The sequence below is a fragment of the Pocillopora damicornis genome, chromosome 14, assembly GCF_964200805.1.
Source record: "Pocillopora damicornis chromosome 14, jaPocDami1.2, whole genome shotgun sequence".
NCBI lineage: Eukaryota > Metazoa > Cnidaria > Anthozoa > Scleractinia > Pocilloporidae > Pocillopora > Pocillopora damicornis.
Genome location: NC_142683.1, coordinates 18747219 through 18767651, shown reverse-complemented (window position 1 = coordinate 18767651; position 20433 = coordinate 18747219). Strand labels below are relative to the sequence as shown.

At 38.0% G+C, this 20433-nt stretch overlaps 1 protein-coding gene across 2 annotated transcripts; it reads right to left on the bottom strand.

The window, feature by feature from the left end:
- Window positions 1-1917: 1917 nt before the first annotated feature.
- On the bottom strand, window positions 1918-18168 carry LOC113679730 (advillin). 2 transcript variants are annotated; one of them, XM_027196695.2, is made up of 22 exons: window positions 17908-18168; window positions 16202-16303; window positions 15454-15528; window positions 14655-14714; window positions 13488-13565; window positions 12337-12389; window positions 12022-12124; window positions 11794-11904; window positions 11648-11714; window positions 11052-11175; window positions 10895-10976; window positions 10264-10359; window positions 9870-10032; window positions 8640-8878; window positions 8134-8220; window positions 7632-7703; window positions 6975-7079; window positions 6405-6644; window positions 5546-5755; window positions 4568-4768; window positions 4198-4299; window positions 1918-3335 (listed from the first exon to the last, which is right to left on the bottom strand). In XM_027196695.2, the coding sequence occupies exons 2-22, from the start codon at window positions 16277-16279 to the stop codon at window positions 3222-3224; spliced, it is 2460 nt and encodes an 819-aa protein (XP_027052496.2). In that variant the 5' UTR covers window positions 16280-16303; window positions 17908-18168; the 3' UTR covers window positions 1918-3221. The 2 variants fall into 2 exon arrangements, with proteins under 2 accessions (XP_027052496.2, XP_089050884.1); XM_089194758.1 differs by having other exon boundaries at window positions 17518-17952.
- Window positions 18169-20433: the final 2265 nt, after the last annotated feature.

Genomic DNA, 20433 nt, shown 5'->3' with positions numbered 1-20433 from the left:
CTCTGCATTTTAAATGTCAAGTCCACAAAAAAGGCTTAGCGTTTCATAATACTTCACCTACCGGCACAACCACAGCTACTGCACCATATCAAAGCTTTTGTGATTGTGAACACTGTGCATTGGCTAAAAATAGAAAGAACAAATTGTCGGTTTGTACCCTGAGTAACAAATGAAATAGATCCCCATGATTTATTTCTTCTAATTAAAGAAACATGTTTCGCAATGGTCACGAGCGAAAAACAAAGAAAACAAGAAAACTCTTGGTCCACCCACGAAGATTACCACTCCTGCCCGCCGATTTCCCAGTCGAATTCTTTCTCAACCAAGCAGAAGAGCGCTGAGTGGTACACTTCAATCAATCGCAGACAAAACTGTTGTTTAGACAGCGAAGCGTAAGTACTCTTATTTTCAATCCAGTCCCGTACATCATAAATCTCCTCCACCCCACACTCCCCCCCCCTTCCCTCGTCCAATGCTGTTTCTAGACTGTCATTTTTCTTCGGTGTCTTGATGTCTTGAGATATTTGCGTGAAAAAGGTGAAATAGCATCATTGAAAGGAATGGGTGGGGGTGGGGGTGGGGGTTGGGGGGAGTTTCTTCTTTTCAATGCCATTTGGAGAAGTGAAACTGTCTTACGCCGTAAACAAACTGTTTCAACAAGTTTTTTTCTCTTTGCTTGTAGGTTCAAATGCGACAAGACTCTTGTACACACTGCTACGATCAGCATTGTTGAGAGCGAAAAATGTTAAAGTCAAGTTGAACCGCACCGTCAAATTAAGAAATACATTTTAAATACCTATTTGAGAAAGGCTGGCTTTGGAATAGACGTTGCAAATACGGGTAGAAGAGCAATTACTGATCCTATAGAACAATTCACCTTTTTGCTAAAAGAATGTTTTGTCTGAAATATTCAGCTAGGAGAGAAAGAGAACAAACGAAATCAGTTATCATTTTTGTCGCCAAGAGGCGAAATAAATCACCAAAACGTAGACAATGACCGGCGAAAGCGCAATTAATTTGTTTTTAATAGTTATGCGATTTTAATCTTGTTTTGACGCACACGTGCTAGCAAAATAGAAACATATTATAAGTACTTTGTTCCTGAACCATGTTTTAATTTTTAGACGTAAAAATTACCCCTAGTTTGAGAATGAAAAGATCCCAAGCAGATTTAGTCTCGATCCTCCGCCATATTGGAGAATTCTCGTGTCACGAAATATTTAAAGACGAGCAGTCCCTCCTTTTCCGCAAAGTCCCTTATGCAGGTAAAAAAAAAATCGATGTTTGCTCACCGCGTAGAGCTCTGGGGGTGAGGCGTACAAAAATTCAAACTCTCTGGTCTAGTCGTAGTTCATAACTTTCGTGTGCCTCACTCTCAGATTTCTGTGCGGCACGATAATAATATTATTTGATTTTTTTTTAACCTGCGCGACGGATTCGGCGAAAAGAAGGGACAGCTCTTGGTGTAAGTAATCAATAGCTTAGTTATTCAAATGTAGTGGTCATGGTTCCTGGAGCTTTAAAAGGACACGTTCCTACGTTTCCCGACGAATATTTTTCATGTCGGAGATTTCCGATCTTCGTTTTCCACATTCAACGCAACCCCAATACTCGAGTCAAGATCGCTTTTAGTGAAACTATAAGCAAGCGCAAAAAAAGAAGAAAATATTGCAAATAAGCTCACTTTATTGGCAAGAATTTGGCTGAGAATATTTAGTATTAGTGCCATTTATTTTTTTAAAAGCGGAGGATGATGGGAAGGCTTGTGGGTGCATGCAGAGAGCTAGTCAGAATCAACTAATTGATTCAACTGTTGACTATACCCAAAGGCTTGACGTATCTAGCTAGTCAAGACAAAACCGCTGGGCTTAAAACGTCAGCTCTTGATAAGAATACAAGTGATGATGAGATACGCCCTTTCTTGGCAGAATATTTTATTTCAGAGAAACACAGCTGGTATCGGCAACTTACAGTTGACTATGAACGTTACGTGCTTTAAAATTTGGATGATTCCCTAAGCAGTGAAATACATTATTGAGTAATACATTATTATAAATATACTAAAAGCTACTTGTCAAAATAGCAAAATTCGATTAGGTCGTCGTTCAATGGTGCTGCAGCTTTGTTAAGAAAAGTTCGAAAGTTCTCGGATTTTCCAACTCACACCGATTACGAACAAAGCACGAATACCGAAAGCAACCAAAGCTTGCAACATCTTTTCTAGGATATCTCTTCACCCTGATCTCAGTAGGAGAGGAGAGGGGAGACTGTGAACGAGGTTACAAAACTTACCCCTTTGGGCTGCGGGGATAAACACGCTACAGCACAAAGGGGGATTGCGTGACAACTCTACACCTACCTAAAGACACACCAACTTTTCATAAAACGTTGTATTGAAGTCCTTGCACGCGCACAGCAATACCAACATATTAAAATTAGAATTGCAATACAGAGCAAAATGCCACTACTTCAGTAAGTCTATAAATTTAGATAAATAGCCTAAGAAATATGTTCTTGTTGATTATTCAAAGCATTTATTCCACATTTAAGAAAAACGTCTATTTCCCGAAATAATTCTACCTAAGTTTATAAACGGCATTAGTTGTATGGTTTCCCTGTAGGTTTTTAGACCACTTAACACATACGTTAGCAGCCATCAGGTCAAACCAGTTTATCCAGTTTCTCGTTTGACCAGTCTGCTGGTTAGACCTGTTTTTTCTTACGATATTTGCGTTAGTATACTAAATTCCTAAAAATAGTTAATTCGCCAAAAATTATGATGAACACTTGTAAAAACCACGGGATTTAAAACGTTGCGCCCATTCTCATACTAATAATGTACATGAAAAAATTACGCGCTTCTGATTGGTTAAAAACGAGTGCATCCTCATGTAATACGAGTGCAAATTACGAATAGCGCGCGCACGTTTTCAAAATTTCGTCTCTCTTAACTTTCTGTGATGTTTTCCATGTACATTATTAACAAGTAATCACATGATTTCTCTTGCAATGTGGTGTAATAAGCACTTGTAAATTTTTCAAGGACTACACATTGCACTTGCCCTTTGGGCTCGTGCAATTTTGTTGCCTTTGAAAAATTTACCTGTGCCTATTTCCTCCAAATTGCACTCGAAATTATATTATTACCTCTACAAATTGCATTAGTGTGTGAAAATGTTAATATGAATTGAGTTAAATTAGCGGTCGATACTTTTGTTCTTTTAGAAGAGATCATTGGTTTTCTTGACTTGGTTCTTCTTCCATTGTGGTACACCTTCCCATTCTTTCTTAGACATTTTGAAAATTTCTTCAAATTTGGCATCCTCCAGATGAAGCTAAAAACAAATAATAATAAATATAGAGCTTCACGCTAGCCTAAAAGCGGAGCTCGCATTTTTTTTCCCGCACGTCTCTTCAACAAAACTAAAGCCCCAACTACGGATAAAGTGCGTAATATTAATGGTTTTCATTCGCAACTTCTCCGTGTCCGTATAGAGGACTGATTATAAGATAGTGCCCGCGGTACAGTTGGCCGCGCATGCTAAAAGTAGCACCTTGTACGGTCGGTCGTACGGTCGTACATCCAAATTTTTTCGGCTTGATGGGTTACTACTATTTTGTATAACTACGGGGCTACGCTCTGCAAGCTCCGCTATAATTGAAGGCAGTAAATATTGACCATTCCACTCGCTGCGATGACTAACATGTTAATCCTCCTTACAATTCCGGTACATTGTCCAGCTAAAAAGTGACGGGAAAAGCAAAACGAAACAGCTGAAAGGTGAGAACTTCGTAAGCAACCAATTCTCTTGACTAGTTTTCAACGAAATATGTAGCGGATAGAATGGAGAATCACTCTACAGATCTCGAGAGCTACAACGAAAAAATCAAAAGAAATATCAAGAAGACTACATGAAGCTGTTAAGAACTTTCCCACTCATTCCAATGCACGCAGTTCAAAAGGTGTCTCCATCATCTATATTTTGCAAACAGTTATTAGTTATACTCAGAAGAGATACTTCAATTTGAAGAAATAATGTTGTATAAAATCATTTCTTTTTCCTTTGTCTCCGAGAAATAATCCATAATGGCCTTTCCTGACCAACATTCAAATTCCATAACCATTTGAGCCTGCACAACAGGCTTCACTATCTATTTTTCAGATTTTGACAAGGAGAATTTGGACGTTGAACATACCTCTTTCTTAGTAGGGTCTACTTCTTCAGGAAGGTCCTCTCCTTTCTTTTGTAAAACTTCCAAGGGGAAAAATTTCGGCTTGAGTTTCTCGTCCCACTCGGTCTGCAAAAGAAGTGGATATCAACACTTGCTAACAAAAAGGTTTAACTTTCCGATGAAGAGTCTGCTACTGTTCCTGGCGGCTTGGAAGTCTGCAACTATGCCCATGTGATAAAACTATCTTCAAGGACTTTGCGTGACGACCTACATAACAGTTGGTAACGCAGCTCTTCTCTAAAAAGTTTGCATGACAACCAACAGATCAAGTGGTCACGCAACCATTTTCTCTGAGGCTTGCGTGACGATCCTCGCCACTTTTAACAGTGCTTACCAAATGCCACGCGTTATTATCCACTTTCTCATTTTCTTGTTTGACTTGTTTCATCTGTTCTTCGTAACTCATTTTCTTGTTCCACATCTGCGGTTCCCAGGCCACGAAGTAAGATTTGAACCCCACCGGCTCAGCCCCTTGTTTAATCACTGACATCGTCATGTTTGGGACGCGCTGACGAGGATCTGTCTTAACGTATTCCTGAAATTATTACCAAGAACTTTCGTTACAACTTTACTTATAAATTCGGGGAATAAAATTCAACTGCGCCTGCGTGCTTCACATTCTCATAGTGCACGCTAATGACGTGTACTTTTCTTCTCTCTGCGATTGGTCTAGAAAGTTTGTGCTCCTCTATCAACCAATCAGCCTGTAGCTAACGGAACTTTTACTGATCGAAAGTTTAAATTACTGTTTCAAAGATGTTATAGTTAACAGCGTGCGTCTATCGAGATACAAAACACGCAAAGCTTGAAAAACACTTAAATAGCTAGAGCTAGGAGTGTTGCACTTAAACGACTCCCAACACATCTTCCACTTCCTCCGTACCTTATGACAAGGCACAGCCCATGCATGACACAACTTTCACTTTAGAAAACAGTCGAGAAAGTGGGCTAACTCTGTCGACCGTAAATTTTGTCGCACACATTTGATATAATTCGTAGTACAAAAAGAGCAATTTTCACTGTGTCAAGTCTATTCTGGGAGTTCATTTGGATTTGCATTGCATACCCTTGTATTTGGTCTGGAAAACTCGCGCGATTTCTCGTTATTAGTTTGGCTTGACCGGTGTGTTAACTTTGGTTCTGGTTTTCCGAAATCATAAGAAAGCGCTCTACTTGTGGGTTTCTGGACAAAATCCTCAAAATAAGGTAGAAAGAGAAGGATGGAAGCATTAAAAGTTGAACATAACTTACAATATTCAGGATGGAAGTGAGTTTCAATATGAAGAAACTCGACTAAGCTAAGTAAGATTACCAGAGCAGTCCTGATAGCATCTTGTTTTTCTTCTCGGCGTGCAGTGGCTCCAACCCATATAAACAGCTGCGACCAGGCATCGAGGATCATGACATCATCTTCCTCTAAATCCTCCTGGCCGAAATCAAAAATTTCTTCGACCATGAACCTGCCACTGGCGTTTGAACAATGGAACAATCGGGGTGGGTAACCGCTGCTCTCTTCCTCGGCCTAAAATATTTCAGGGACGATAAAAAGATACAGTTACGATCCCTCGTAAAGGTTTAACAAGTATCTCACTGCATGAAGTTCTAGTCTCCTTCGCAGCTGTTCTTTTGGATGTCACGTAACGATTATTTTGGTGGTTTTGCATGACATTCTACAGAATGGCTGTGATGGAGACCAATGATATCTTAGTCACGCGATGATTTGGAGATTTTGAAAAGTCTGCTCACCACAAGTCACTAAATTTTTGCGATTTAAGTGGCAGAAACTTGTGGAATTTGATAAAATGAACGTCTCATTAAAACTAAAAAGACTTTAAATTATACCGAAAATTAACCTTAACATCAGTAAGCATATTCTCCATACTATTCACCATAAATTTCCTGAAATGCTGACAAGGAGAATTTGTTAAACAATCGAGAGTTGCTTCTGTTGGTGACCATTTCCTTTATTCTCGTGAAATCAATCTTTGATTCGCGGGTGATATTGTATGGAAACATCAGATGCTAGTCACTTTTAGAGTTCAAAGGGTCAATTCTGAGACGTTTTGCGTGGTTCATCTTTCTTGTGCCTTTGCAAAACAGTTTATGGATATCAGTTCAACCATTCGCTTTCCGTATGGTAGACTAAACAAAAAGAGTGCCTGGATACCTACCCAGCTTTGCTTGGCTGAGCCATAATCAGCTTTTCCTCCCAGCAGGTTCCAGAAGTTGTCACGTTCCTTGCCCTCCATAACTAGATCAGCATCGTCTGACTTCCAAATGAGCCGCACCACCTCTCGGGCACACTCCCGTTCATCACCGATGCTGCCTTTGCCCACCCAGATGAAGCAGTGATGAGGGTTGTGAAGCACGAACACATCACTGCTGTTCAGAGATTGAGCCACCGGGAGAACCTGAATAAAGATCAGACATCTTCGTTTCAATCAGTTTTCATCTCCTCAACCCTTTAGCCATCCTGTTCCTTCTCAGGTATCACACAATAAAGTTAATTTCAATCCATCTTTGCTCCTTCTTGCTTTATTATTGCCTATCACCGAGTAAACATTTTTGTAGTCTCATTTGAGACAAAGGTAATTTTGCGTGGCATAAAAACAAATAATCATTTTGCTTTGAGATTTTTGGCGGGAAACTGGCGCGCGGCTGCTCAAATTTGATCCCATTACGCATGCCCGAAATCTGACCACTTTGTTGGTCTTAAGAATCTGACTCTCACCAAAACTTACCTCGACAATCCTAGAATTGTTTCCAGTGACGCGAACCTGAAGGAGGCGAGTATCTGAGGCATTTCCGGAGCTTTCAACGTTTTTGAACCCACTAGCATGGCCACCCTACAAGCAGACAAATAGTCGGGTGTTCATTTCTTGAGCGTTTCACCCCCAAAATCTAAACATCAATTCTCTGCACCACCTGCCATAAACTTCTTAAAATTTAAGCTTTGAGAATTTGGCGTTAACCCTTTCACTCTCACAAAAAAGGCAAAAAGGAATTTCTCCTTGCAATATCAATGCAGTCCTACACGGAAATGTGACGAGAAGAAAGAAAATTGTTAAAGTAATCACAATGGCCGATTAGAAGTAAGGAAAATACCTTTAAGAGCCAATGAGAACTCAAAAGTAAAAACAAACAAGCTGCCTAAAGCGCGCGAAAACGCGGACGACCAAGTCATGATGGGTTTTAGTTTTGCAACAGAGCGAAAAACAATACAATCCCGGATAACTTTCGACACTCAATTAAAAATTGCTTTGACGAGGAGTTCCTTTTGATCACACCCGGGAGTGATGCGAAGGTGCCATAACCAACTTCCTCTCCGTTGACACAGTGAACAACTATGTTAGACCTCCCTGATACAAATTTTCCTTTTTTTAACCTAAAATACTCACTTGGTAGATAATGAGTCGGTGCTTGAAAATCATAAAGAAATGCAATGGTTCCTTTCCTTCACACAACCGAACCTGAGATAATAGTAGGCAAGAAAAATTATGAGGGCTTACAACCATGAAACGGTTAAGGATGCATTCAGTAGCACATTAGAATTCCAGACATAACACACTCAAACACCAACGCGATATAACACCGTTTAAAAACATGCGCGCTCACAAAGGCGACGCGCACTTTGTCTGTTAGGACTGTCACTGCAACTTCGTATGATATTAGAGAAAGATATGGATAGCGTTGTCAAATGCTTGAATAAAAAAAAGAAAATCGTAGCCCACGACGAATCGAACCCCAAGTCTTCACAACTCGAGCCTTGATGTTGTTATCAGAAAACAGAAGAGGCACCACACTATCGAGTTTTCACTTGAACATTGATCTTAAGTGAAATGATAATACTCCTAGCACAGAAGTGAGCGAGAAAATCTATGCCAACGAAAAGGTACTAACCTGGTATGGTTCCCCTGAAAACTTGTTATCAAGGGCTATAGCACCGGCTGCAGCAGCTCCTTGTTCATCAGCTGTACTGTCGTTTCCCTGGTTGAAGAATAACAAAACTTTTTCTAATAAATTTGTTTCTTGAGCCCTATCCACCGACAGTACGGATGTTAGGTATTAGTGCTGATTATTAAAATGTGGCATCCTCATAAAGAGCACATACATACCTAGCCTCGAAGCTATTCCCAAAACTAAATTATAACCCCTGTTTCTTAAATGTCTTTTTTTTTCAGGGAAGCAGAAATGCCTTATTTGGCGCTCCACTCGGCGCACGTGACACTTGCTGCACACGTGACATTTGCTGCGCGCGTGACATTTGCTGCGCACGTGACTTTTGCTTCGCGCGTGACATCAGCTGCTTGCAGTTGGTCTCTTTCTCTCCCATCCATTTCTAACCTCACCCGAAACCAAACACCCCTTGCGACGCGCAAAATAATCAAAAGTGATATTACACTCACCAGCCAAAAGTAGATGATGTGCTTTTCCCGGTTGTTCTTTAAGTATGTATACAGAATAACATAACAGTCCCCAGAGTAGAACACACCATGTGATTTTGGTGGTACCTCTTCAAGCTCAAAGCCTTTAATTCGCCAAACCTGTACTGTGCCTGTTCCATCATCAGGAAGAGTGCTGGTCACGGATGCCCTCCTGTCATGCATGGATCTCACTTCAAACTTTGGTCTCTGGTCAAGTTGTTCTGAAAACGCGAGAGTGGTAAAAAACGCGTATTTCTAAAACACCAGCAATGAATTATTAGCGATTGTCTCACAATGTAGTCACTTCCATTGTGGATTCCAAGTGGACCTGTTGGGTGTCAACTTGTGAAACCAAAAAACCAATGATTATGACCAATTTACCTTGGTGCGTGGATAAGACTAATAGTATACAAACAAAATGTCACTATCTACATCAGAAGCGACAACACTGCGAGACATATAATCATTATAACTGGCATATTCATCACGATAAATGGCCACAACCTTTCTAAAAAAGTTTATTAAAACAGCCTTAACTGATTCTACCCTAAAACAAAAGATATTAGAGGTACAACTGAGAGGTACAATAGAATACAATAATGAATGTCATTGTGGAGTTTATCCCAGTTGCTGTTTTATGCTACTCCTACCAACTGGCATACTAGTCTATGAAAGGTAACATCCCCACTAATGGATTACCAGCACACATTCATATTTCACTTTAAATTCCATACTTCACATTTAGCACTTCACACATAACACTTCACACATAACACCTCACACATAACACTTCACACATAACACTTCACACATAACACTTCACATGTACCACTTCACTTTTCACATTTCACATGGATGGAGGGAAGTACTTTGAGAGGAAAATTTCTTATTCAAGAACACAATACAATGACTGGGTCAGCACTTGAACCTAGATCTCTCCACCTGGAACTCAGTGTGCTGACCACTTTGGTACCTTGTCTTAAAATGAGACGAAAAAAAAATAGAACTTAATTCATTCATCATAATGAAGTGGAATTGTGCCTTGATAAACGAACTGTAACCTTTTCCTTATCATTTAGCTAGAGTCAAAATAAAAGCTGAAACTCCCTCTGAGCAACAGGCTACATCAGCAGAAGATGGTGAATTATATAAAAACTTAAGGATGGTTCAACAGAACACCTTTACTTTAAGTTAGTAATTGGACTTGCATACCTTTAGACACAACTCCTTTACCAGCTTGAAAGGTCTGTGTCTTTCCAAAAGGTACAACAGGTTCCCATGAAGAAAAATACTGTTTAAACTCAGATGGCTCTAGATCCTCACCAATAATTTTTATGGATGTGTTTGGATTTAAGTTCCTAGCAGATAGAAAACCCTGGCAAAAGAAAGGAGATGGAATTTTATCAGTGTGTTGCATGAAGCTGTGGAAAGGAAACAGTTTCCAATTGGAGGTAAATTTCATCCATTAAAATGTGCAATTACACATACATCTTTGAGGTCTTTGTTAAACTGATCTCATACCAAATCATCGTAACTAATTTACAGGGAAAGAGGGCAGAATTATCAATCACATGTTGGGAGTTAAAGGCTTAAAACTGTTACTTACCTGGGCATCCTTGAGAGCTTTATCTTTTTCATTTCTGCTTGATTTTTTCCCAACCCATACGTAGACACCTTGGCCAGTTTCCAAGATGAAGCAATCCTGAAACGCCACAAAAAAATAATTGTTTCAGTTGACTACAGCCTGGAGAAGACAAAATACATGGACAGGCACAGTGATCTGGACAAAGAGCTCAATAGATGACTTTGACTTCTCAGTGGGGTGGTCAGACAATCTAGATCAATTTAAGTATCTGCGTAACTGCCCACCTACCCCTCTCCTGACCCAACCACAGTCAACTGATAACAAGTTAGGGTTAATGTTGGGTTAGGAGAGGGGCAGGTGCACAGTTACTCAGATACTGATATCAATCCCATAACCCTCAGTAAACCTAGAAATCAATTAACACATCATGCATGCATCCAAGAAGGATGGAATGGGAAACAGAAACCATAGAATTCTTTGACTTTTCCTACAATTCTCCTGCTCAGTTATGATACCCCAAGCCATTCTTCGTTCAGATATCAGCAGTTTTAAAGCATATTGTACTATTACCTTACACCAGCCTCTACTTTCATATCAAATGTAATTTATGAAAATCCTGATAAGAATTAACCCAGTTACCATGGAGACTTACATCTGTGTCAAGATCATCAGGCTTCAATGGTTTACTTCCGGTCTCCTTCATTGTGATATTGCCAGTTTCATCCTCTTTGATCCTGAAATTCAATACAAACACAATGTACCCATCACCTTTGCATAACATTACCTCTCAACAATATTCAACATTTTACCTGTACAAATTAAGTGAGAGGGATGCATCATGTGCCTCATCACTTTCAGCTTCTTTTGTGATAGGAACAATTACTTTTTTTCCAGTTAATTCAAAGAAGAACTCTTCTTCCTCCTCTGGTGTGACTGTGAGAAATGCAATCATTCAAAAATCAAAAGTTATCTGCACTTCAGTTGTATGCTTGTATCACAACATAGAACTACATGAGGTTAGAGTTACCAAAATTAAATAATGATTTTAGTTAGATATATAAACCTATTCAAAAAATCTTCTATTGTCCTTTACAATCATTAAGCTAAGGTTAAAACCAGAATCTAAAAATACCAAGATAAATTACACATAACAAAACAAAAAAAGATTCAATTCATATATCAAAAATAAATGTTAAAAGTAAAAAGCTTCTTTAAAAAGGTAAGTCTTTAAAAAATAGGTAATGATGGAGATTTTCAAAAGCTAAGAGGCAATCCATTCCATTGCCTTGACACTGCAGTAAAGAACACTCATGCTCAACAAGTCTTAAATATCAGTACCAATAAAAATAACATCATCATTATTACCACCATATATTTAACATACAAAATGATAAGAGGTACTCACCAACAATAATAACATCAGCAAGACCTGCACGTTCTTCATCACGTAGTTCACGCGCATACTTTACAGCCTGATATAAAAACAGACAATTTTTCTAGTCAGAAATTGTATTACTCTGACACTTCAGAGAAACTTGATAACAAACTTACATTAAAGCTCTCTTTTTTGTTGCTTTCTTTTCCACACCACACATAAATTTTTCTTCCACAGTCAAAAACAAAGCAATCCCCAATGTTCAGCGAATCAATGGTAGCTGGTACCTAACCAATGAAACAATACAAATAAACTAATTTGCAAGAATATGTGGAGCAGCAAGAGAGAGAATTATACTCGGATCTGGGAAGTTAAGGGTTAAATATACACAGAAAGCCACTCACCTGAGAAGCATAAATTTTACGTTTCCCTTTCACTTGCATTAATGCTTTTGTAAACTTTTTCTTTCCTTCTTTGAACCCAGAAGCATGGCCTCCATCCAAAAACCTGTAAAGAGAAAGAAGCAAGGAGAGTCATTTCTATTTACAACATCACCCCGGAATCACACAAATCAGTCTTGAGAATCAAGGAAATGATCACTAACTAAAGTTCTTGATTGTTAAACAAATTCTCCAAGTCACCACCTTAAGAAATGTATAGAGAACAGTGTGGTGAATGTGCATACTGATGTTAGGGTTAAAACTCAAAAGAAGTCATACTTTATCCCATCTTTAAAAAGCCCTTTGAACTTTGAATCTTCATGACCTCCAACCTTAGCGAAAGGGATAAAAAGATTATTTACATTTCATTCTTAAAAAAACAAAGCAAAAAGAAGGGGGGCATTGGGATTTTCAGTTTTGTGGTTTTGGCTATTTTTTAGATTGGTTTTTCGGTTTTTGTGCCAAAAAACTTTGGTTTTTTGGTTTTGGTGTTCACTGTGGTTTGCAGATTTTCTGTTTTTTAACACTTGGTTTTCGCTTTTCGCCAGAAATACTAATGGGTTTTTGGCTTTGATATCCAATGCGGTTTTCCGTTATTCCTATTTGACCTATTTGGGTTCCAATTTGTCTTCCATCTGAGTGGCAATTACACACCTCCACTGATCTCGAATAGCTGCTAAACGCAAATTTTATCGAGAGGAATGCATGACAAACCAACTGAAATGTTGCAAGGATTTCTAGGTAGCCTACGTGTAGCCGTACCCTCCCCTCCCCTCCCCTAGTTGGGGGGGGAGGGGAGGGTACGGCTACACGTAAGGTATGGCTAAGCACGAAAAATTGCCAGAGCTTCTTTATTAATGCCACTTCGAAATTGGAGACCAAGTTACAGGCCACATTTGACTGATTGATTCAACATTCCAGTAGAGTCTCCAAACTTTCAGGTCTTAGTTTGCGAATGGAATTGTTAGATTAGGGATTTTCGATTAAACTTTCCAGAGCTATAGCTTTTTGCAACTGCAAAATTGCAATCCTATTGAGGACTTTTGTGCGAATTTCCGTAATTTAAGAAGGCTCCATTACCACTGCTGAGTCCATAGAGACCATGCTCGAGGTCCTCGAGAGAGCAGCTGTTAATTTAAGCAGATACTAGAAGATACAAATGCCAAGTCCATGGCATTCATAAATCCTGTAATGAAATTAGTGTAGTTGACTCTGTTTGCTCCACTTGTCACTGCTGTATTGGATCGATCAGGGTTTTAATAACTGGGATGTGAAAATGTATTGGTTTTGACAGTTTTGCAAGTGCTTTTCGGTTTTGTCTGAATTTTTTTTGGTTTCTTGGTTTTGGATGATTTTTTCCGTGGTTTTGCAGTTTCTAATAGGTCCCAATGCCCCCCTCAAAAAGGCAAGCAGTCAAATCAAATGCTTACCACTCGATGCTGCACAGGGAAATCACCTAATTCTGTATCAAGTGTCACAGACAGGCTGGCAGCAGCTCCTTGCTCATCCTTAAGAAAGAAACATTTTAATAACATTAACAAATTATCTAGTAAATAATGATGTAAAAACAGCAGATGACTTACTGTATGAACTCAATGGTCTTCATAATAGTAAACATAAATGACACATGTATTATAAGTATTATGCAGGGCATGAAATTGTGCCTAATACAGGCGCCAATGCGACTAAATTTTTCACTTTGACGACCAAATCCTGAAAGTTAGTCGCCAAATTGGCGACTAGAACGTTTCATCATAACCTTACCAAGAGATATAGTGAATTAAAAAGATTTGCAAAGATAAATCCGCAGCAAACTTCCTCGTTAAGTTTGTTTCCAAAATGTTGCACATGCATCTCGATCAATAACTAGACGTCATCTTGGATTTAGATGAGCCTGAACATTGTATATCATCCATCCTAGTGTCCACTTTGTAGCACGTTAAAGATCTTTTCCCTATCTTAATTTTGGAGGGTCTATCTAGAACGCTGACAGCGTAAAGAAAGATTTTTTTTGTCTTTGAAAATGGCGACCAACTTTTTTTTAATTGGCTACCACTTTGAAGAATTTAGGAGCCAAGTGGCTATCAGAGAAAAAAGTTAATTTCACGCCCTGTTATGTATGCACCGTCCTGTTCTACTTCTGTCTAATTACAAGCACAAAGTGTACACTGTCTAAGCAATCACTTTGAAAATAAATTTGTAGGGGCAGGAAGCTGGAATCAAGGATTGAACCCTCTAGAGGATATGGTATGTTGGTCAAATGAAAAAGGAGAAGAAATTAACTCCCTTATTCCAATTTTGTCATCTAAAGTAACCATACGGCTTTTTTATCAATTCTATCTCGTAATCACTGAACATTGGGAATTTTTAATTCAATTTTTCAAATATTCTGTCGGAGAAAAAGGAGCAAATAAGCTATTCAATCACAGGAATTAGCTTCAAACAACAGTGCTGCCATATCTCAATCAAAAAGTATAATCCCTACACAATGAAAATGTGCTTCAATTATTCTTAGCTTATCAGCACACAGAAAATATTTCCTTTCAAGTTCAAAGCAATCCTATCATCGTGGATGAAGAAATTTTTTTATAGCTCACCTGAGTAGTCTCTGGTCCCAACCAAAAGTAAATATTGGCAGTCTTACCAACAGTTATTGTCTGAAATATAAATTTAAATAACAATCTGTATACAAAAATATTTTATCACGACAGAAACAATAAATGCATTTTTCTAATAATTATTCAAAACTAGCCTGCATGGCTAATTAACTCTCCATGAATGGTATGTATTCAACAGACAGACAGACACTTTTTGTTAATTTTTAGCCCAAGAGTGATCCTTTCAGGTGCTGATGAAAGCAACCAGTCATTAATAGGAGGGTAATTTGGTTTTATTAACTGAGTTGATAACGCAAATTGGCCTTCGTAAAGAGTTTCTATGCTGACATTTCAACCCCACTCGCTCCGATGAAGGGCTAACACTCGAAAAGTCAGCTTTGGAACTCTCTACCATGGGCCAATTTACATTATCAACTCAGTTTATAGTACCAAATTACCCTGTTATACTCTCCCACCAATGCAGCACCACAGGTTCTTTACAAATGTACCTACGTTATTCACTTGCCATCGATAGCAGCCTAGTCTGAATCCTTAACCCTTTAACTCCCAAGATCTGATAGTCAATTCTCCCCTCCAGCTACTATATATATTTCCTTTTAAATTAGTTATAGGAATTTGGTGTTAGATCAAGACTTTAACTTCTACTTGATATGTTTGAGGATTTCTCATTACCTGTTTGCTAGATAATATGTGGATATTGTAAGGAGAAGTTGGATGTTAATCACTTCTAGGAGTTAAAGAGTTATCAAGAAAATCACTATAATGTTTGTTGAGATACCTGAAGTATGATGTATGAATCACCCTTGTAAAATTTTCCATAGTCCTTGGGAGAAACTTTAACAGGCTTAAAAAACTGCAACATGAACATTTAAAAAAAATGCAGTATTAAACTAAGAAGAAATCAAGTAAAGACATTAAATAATTTATAAATAAATATTCCTTTGCAGGAAAGGAATATATACCATCCTTGTCCCTATTAATAAATAATTTTGTTATGGCTATTGTCAATCTCATCGTTATCATCACCAACATTGTGTCCGTCACCAGAAACATTATTATCAACATCACCCTGTAACAAGTCCTGTAACAAGTCACAAATTTCTAACCAGCCTGAACCACAAGTGTTTAACTCTTAAAACTCAAAAGATGTGTCTAATGAATAATTTCTTGAATGATATAATTTATATAGATAGATATAATTTCTCAAATGGTAATTTTTTTAGATATATGAATCCTGCACCAGTATCACAGAGGTCATGGGTTCAAATCCTGTATGTGCCTCAATTTTTTTCAGGTCCTATTTTAAACTACTCGTTTCAGTATTGTTCTTAGCTGCAAGGATCTCTGAATAATTTCTCCTTACACAACAACTGCTAAATCAACATCTAATGTTAAAACATTAACAACATGGGAATAAAGGAAATGATCTTCTGCTAAAGAAGTCTCCTAATCAATACCCTAGGAAATGTACAGAGAACCATATGGAGAAAAAAAAAACAAAATTAGGGTGTAAAGAAAGAACTAACCTCGATTCTCCATATTTCCAATCCTGGTTTGGATCCTACTCCAGGAAAGGTCCTTTGTCCATTTTCTGCGACTGGCATTTTACAGTTTTAACTGTGAAGTTTCTGTACATCAAAAATAAAATGAATTATAAATATTTAATTCAATAGGAAGCATCACTCCAACTAAAATCACACTCAAGTCTTTTCTTTCCTTCTCTCACTATAATCCATTGCATTTAAAATTTTCAAAATATTTTCCTTTGTCTCTATAAAAGACAGAGGAATACCCTTAAAGATGATGTCAACTGTGCTCAGCTTTCCTAGAAATTTTTAAAATTTCCTGTGCAAATAGGTAATGATAACTTTTCAGAAAGTAAGAATGGCTAAGTTAAATTTGATGACACAAGATGTGAATCACAAAAATTTCAGAATCTATATTTAAATAGAATATATTACAGAAACTTGGCAACAGAAGAGATTGAGGGAAATGTCAACCCTAATTCATGTGCCCTCTTCAGTCCTAAACCTGTTGCTGTGAGCTTTTTCTTACTGGGCTACAATGATGACAATTTCATACAGAGGAGAAAACTCTGTAATTTTCTAGATGACTTATACAAAATTATACAAAAAGCAGTGATCAAATGTCTCAAGAATGCCAAAACAGTGTTCTAGCCACTTCTGTTAATCTTCTAAATCAATTGACAAAAACTTGTAAAGGTGATCAGTACAAGAACATGCATTTTAATAAGGATAATAATTAACTTTTTAATTCCCAGCTGGCGTTAAAACATAATCCTCGTTTTCATCAAGCTTGTGGACCATAAAATATGTATTTACACCTACAATAATTACAAAATTTCAGCATTGCTTTAATTAGTAGGATGTACTACCATGTAAAAACGCCAAAGAGGGTACAAAATCGGCAAAATGTTCACCCATTCGTCACTTAAAATGCGGAAAAAACGATGGCATATTTAGAAATCAACTCTTACTTTAAAATCCAAGAATTAATTACGATTTTGGAAAGCTATGTTCTCCAAATTTCGAATGCATCATTTTAGGGTTTGTTACAAGGTCAATGAAGATAATTCAAGGTTCACTGGAATTCGACAAAGAGGTAAATTCGAGAAATTTAAACCCACCAACGGAGAAAGAGAAAGCGTAACCACAGACACTATGGCAACGGAGAATATAATAATTACCGATTTGCAAAACTTTGCATGAAGTTAGACGCCATAACATTAAACGAACCGCAAATGCGAGTCTATAAGCCGTGAATTAGCGAATTAAGAATTCATACGGGAAATTTCCTATACAACAAATACATCGATACTCACTAAAAAGGTGTCTTTACAAATATAAACGCTTCTGTGCTTTGCATATAGGCTTAAGTTCCGTTTTGCAGTGATTAAAAATTCAAAAGGATGGCTGCGACTCGAAACCAGCCGACTCAGATCATTCCCACAAATAAAAGCAGCATAAACATCGCAATTCGACGACAATGGCTCGCTCAAAAGTGTACAAACTTGCAAAGCAAATACGTTGAAAACTATAGCAAACATATCACAGTGTGCAGGCATGAAAATCGAGGGTGTCAACTATCGCTGTTGACAAAACGCTAAGAAGGAATTCGCTCAAAATCCCTAAGAAAAGTCTGCCAGGAAATTGCAGTAAAGCAATGTGGCGTTACAGCGATTCGGAAATGACACGCATACCAGCGACTTCACCTTTTTGATGAGCTTTTCAGCGAGGTAACTTCCAGGTCCGAACTTGAGTAGAGCTAATAGAGAGCAATTCAGCTGTAAATAGTCTTCAGACTGAATCTCATATCCGGGACATCGGCCCTTATAAGTGGGCGTGAGAAAAATACACGGCGTGCGCTTGTAATAACATATTCGCCCCCACTCCACCCAAATATCCAAAGACAAATTTCCTTGAGGATAAAACCGCGCAAGAGTTAAGTTCATAAATGCAATATTACTCTGTCTAAGTTCTGGACAGTTTAATTACTTAAATTGTGCCCTATTCAGACGCCCAATTCTACCTAATTACATCCAATGTTTTTGATATTGGTGACAAAACCAAAAACATTTTGATGAGCTGACAAACATGTTCAGTAGGGCATGACTAGGCACCCTATGAAGTGTGCAAGTCCGTAACGGGATATTTTTAAAAGTCATTATTTCTATTGTGTGACAATAAAGCTTAGATGACGTAAGGGCAAGAAAAAGCATACTAATATTCTTTCGTCCGATTGTAAGAGTATTCTACACAATTGACCATCGGAAATACGTTGTTAAGCTTTTTCATTTGAATGTAATAGAAAAGAAATACGCGAACAGAGATTTCGAGAAAGTACTATTTCATGAGGTTTTTTTCCCCATTTTGGCAGATGTAAACAGCAAAGGTCAGAGATATGGAAAATAACTTGTTTTGAATCAGACATAATAAATATTTTATGGTCACCGGAAAAAGAATAACATTTTCCAGTCTGATAGGTTAGCCTTGGCCAAGGTTATTTCTCTGATCTGAAATGGAATGTTTATAATGAAGCATATACTGTAAACTTATTTGTAATCTCTTGGCAAAGTACAATTGTAAGTATACGGACTTTACTCAGTTCTTGAGCTAAACAATTGTCTATATCCCAGGCTCTTGATTAAAGAGCAACCCGATGGAAGGCCAAGGCCGCGAGGGAATGGGACCAAGGGGGCAGTAGTCACTAAGTCACTAATAGTCACTGAAACACTAAAACTACAACCCACAAATATTGCAATTTCCATGATCGTAATCTTCCCCGTCGTAGCTGTCGTTGTCGTTATCGTATGAGAGTGGGACTAAAGAATGTTCCTATTATTCATAATTCCAATGCCTTAGCAGCGGGGAGCTGGAAGAGGCCGCTTTGATTTAACAATGCCCGTATACATAATTTCATTATCTCTTTTCAGCTTATCGTCTGGAAATCTGTAACCCCTACCACTCAGGTACATTAAAAAAATTCAGTAAAATGGAGTCACTAATTTGCGAGCACGTCCTCATTATTATCACTTCGGTACTAGCGTTGCATCGCCTGAGGAAAAGTATGAGGCCTTGGCATGAGCAATGCGAGGCAGCTTTTCTAGACATTTTTAGCATTTCCTGTACAAATAAGTAACGATAACTTTTCAGAAAGTAAGAATGCCTTGGTTAAATTTGATGAATCACAAAATTTCAGAACCTGCATATAAATAGAATTTATCAAAAAAACTTGGTAACAGAAGAGATTGAGAATGTGAACCCCTATTCATGTGCCCTCTTCAGTCCTAAACCTGCTGCTGTTAGCTTCTTCTTCATGGGCTGCAGTTATGACAATTTCATACAGATAAATGTGGTCACTAAGCTGTGAGCTGAGCGGTATCCGGTTAGATCGCTCCATGGTTAGATCGCTCCAAGTCAGATCGCTCCATACCGAAGTCAGATCGCTCCACTCGAAAGTTAGTTCGCTCCTTCAAATAAGTTACTTCGCTCCATACATAAGTTACTTCGCTCCGTGTAGAAACCTAATACACTAACTTACTTCTGATCTTTATAGTTTATAGTTGATGATGTGTATTGCGTCTTGCGATCGAGTTGCTGATCGACGTATTCGCTAACTTGAGGCCACCAAAGCGAATTACCGATGTTGGAACAAGTATTTCAGTGTGTAATGAACGTAGAAAACTAATAAACTAACTTACTTCTGATCTTTGTAGTTTATAGTTGATGATGTTGCTTGCGATCAAGTTGCTGAAATATAAAGTGATCGACGATTCGTTCACTTGAACCCACCAAAGCGAATTACCAATGATGAAATAAGTGTTTCAGTGTGTAATAAATGATGAAATAAGTGTTTCAGTGTGTAATAAATGATAAAGTTATGGTCTAAATGTGTTAAAAAGATCATTCGAATAAAATACTGGCCCGTGTGTATCCGCCATCTTTAATAAAGTAGGTTACACTTTACTAGTTCCTTACATGAGGTTTATTTCTTCGCTCTTATTTCATCATTGGTAATTCGCTTTGGTGGGTTCAAGTGAACGAATCGTCGATCACTTTGATCACAAAACAAAATAAAAGCTAAGAAGTAATAATGATAATAATAATAATTACAATAAAAGTTTATAAAACTACAAGGAAAATTTTGGTTACTTTGATTACCGGCATTCCTGCCAGCCTGAGTAACTTCCCTTAATCAGAATTAAGCAAACCTATACAATGACTTCCTAATCACAGAT

What these genes read in the sequence shown, in the direction of transcription:
- LOC113679730 (XM_027196695.2), bottom strand. Translation starts at nt 16,279, where the DNA reads ATGCCAGTCGCAGAAAATGGACAAAGGACCTTTCCTGGAGTAGGATCC. An exon ending in TGCTGATGTTATTATTGTTG is followed by an intron (nt 11,176 to 11,647) that starts GTGAGTACCTCT and finishes CATTTCTCACAG; the next exon opens with TCACACCAGAGGAGGAAGAA. An exon ending in AAGCTCTCAAGGATGCCCAG is followed by an intron (nt 10,033 to 10,263) that starts GTAAGTAACAGT and finishes TTCTTTTGCCAG; the next exon opens with GGTTTTCTATCTGCTAGGAA.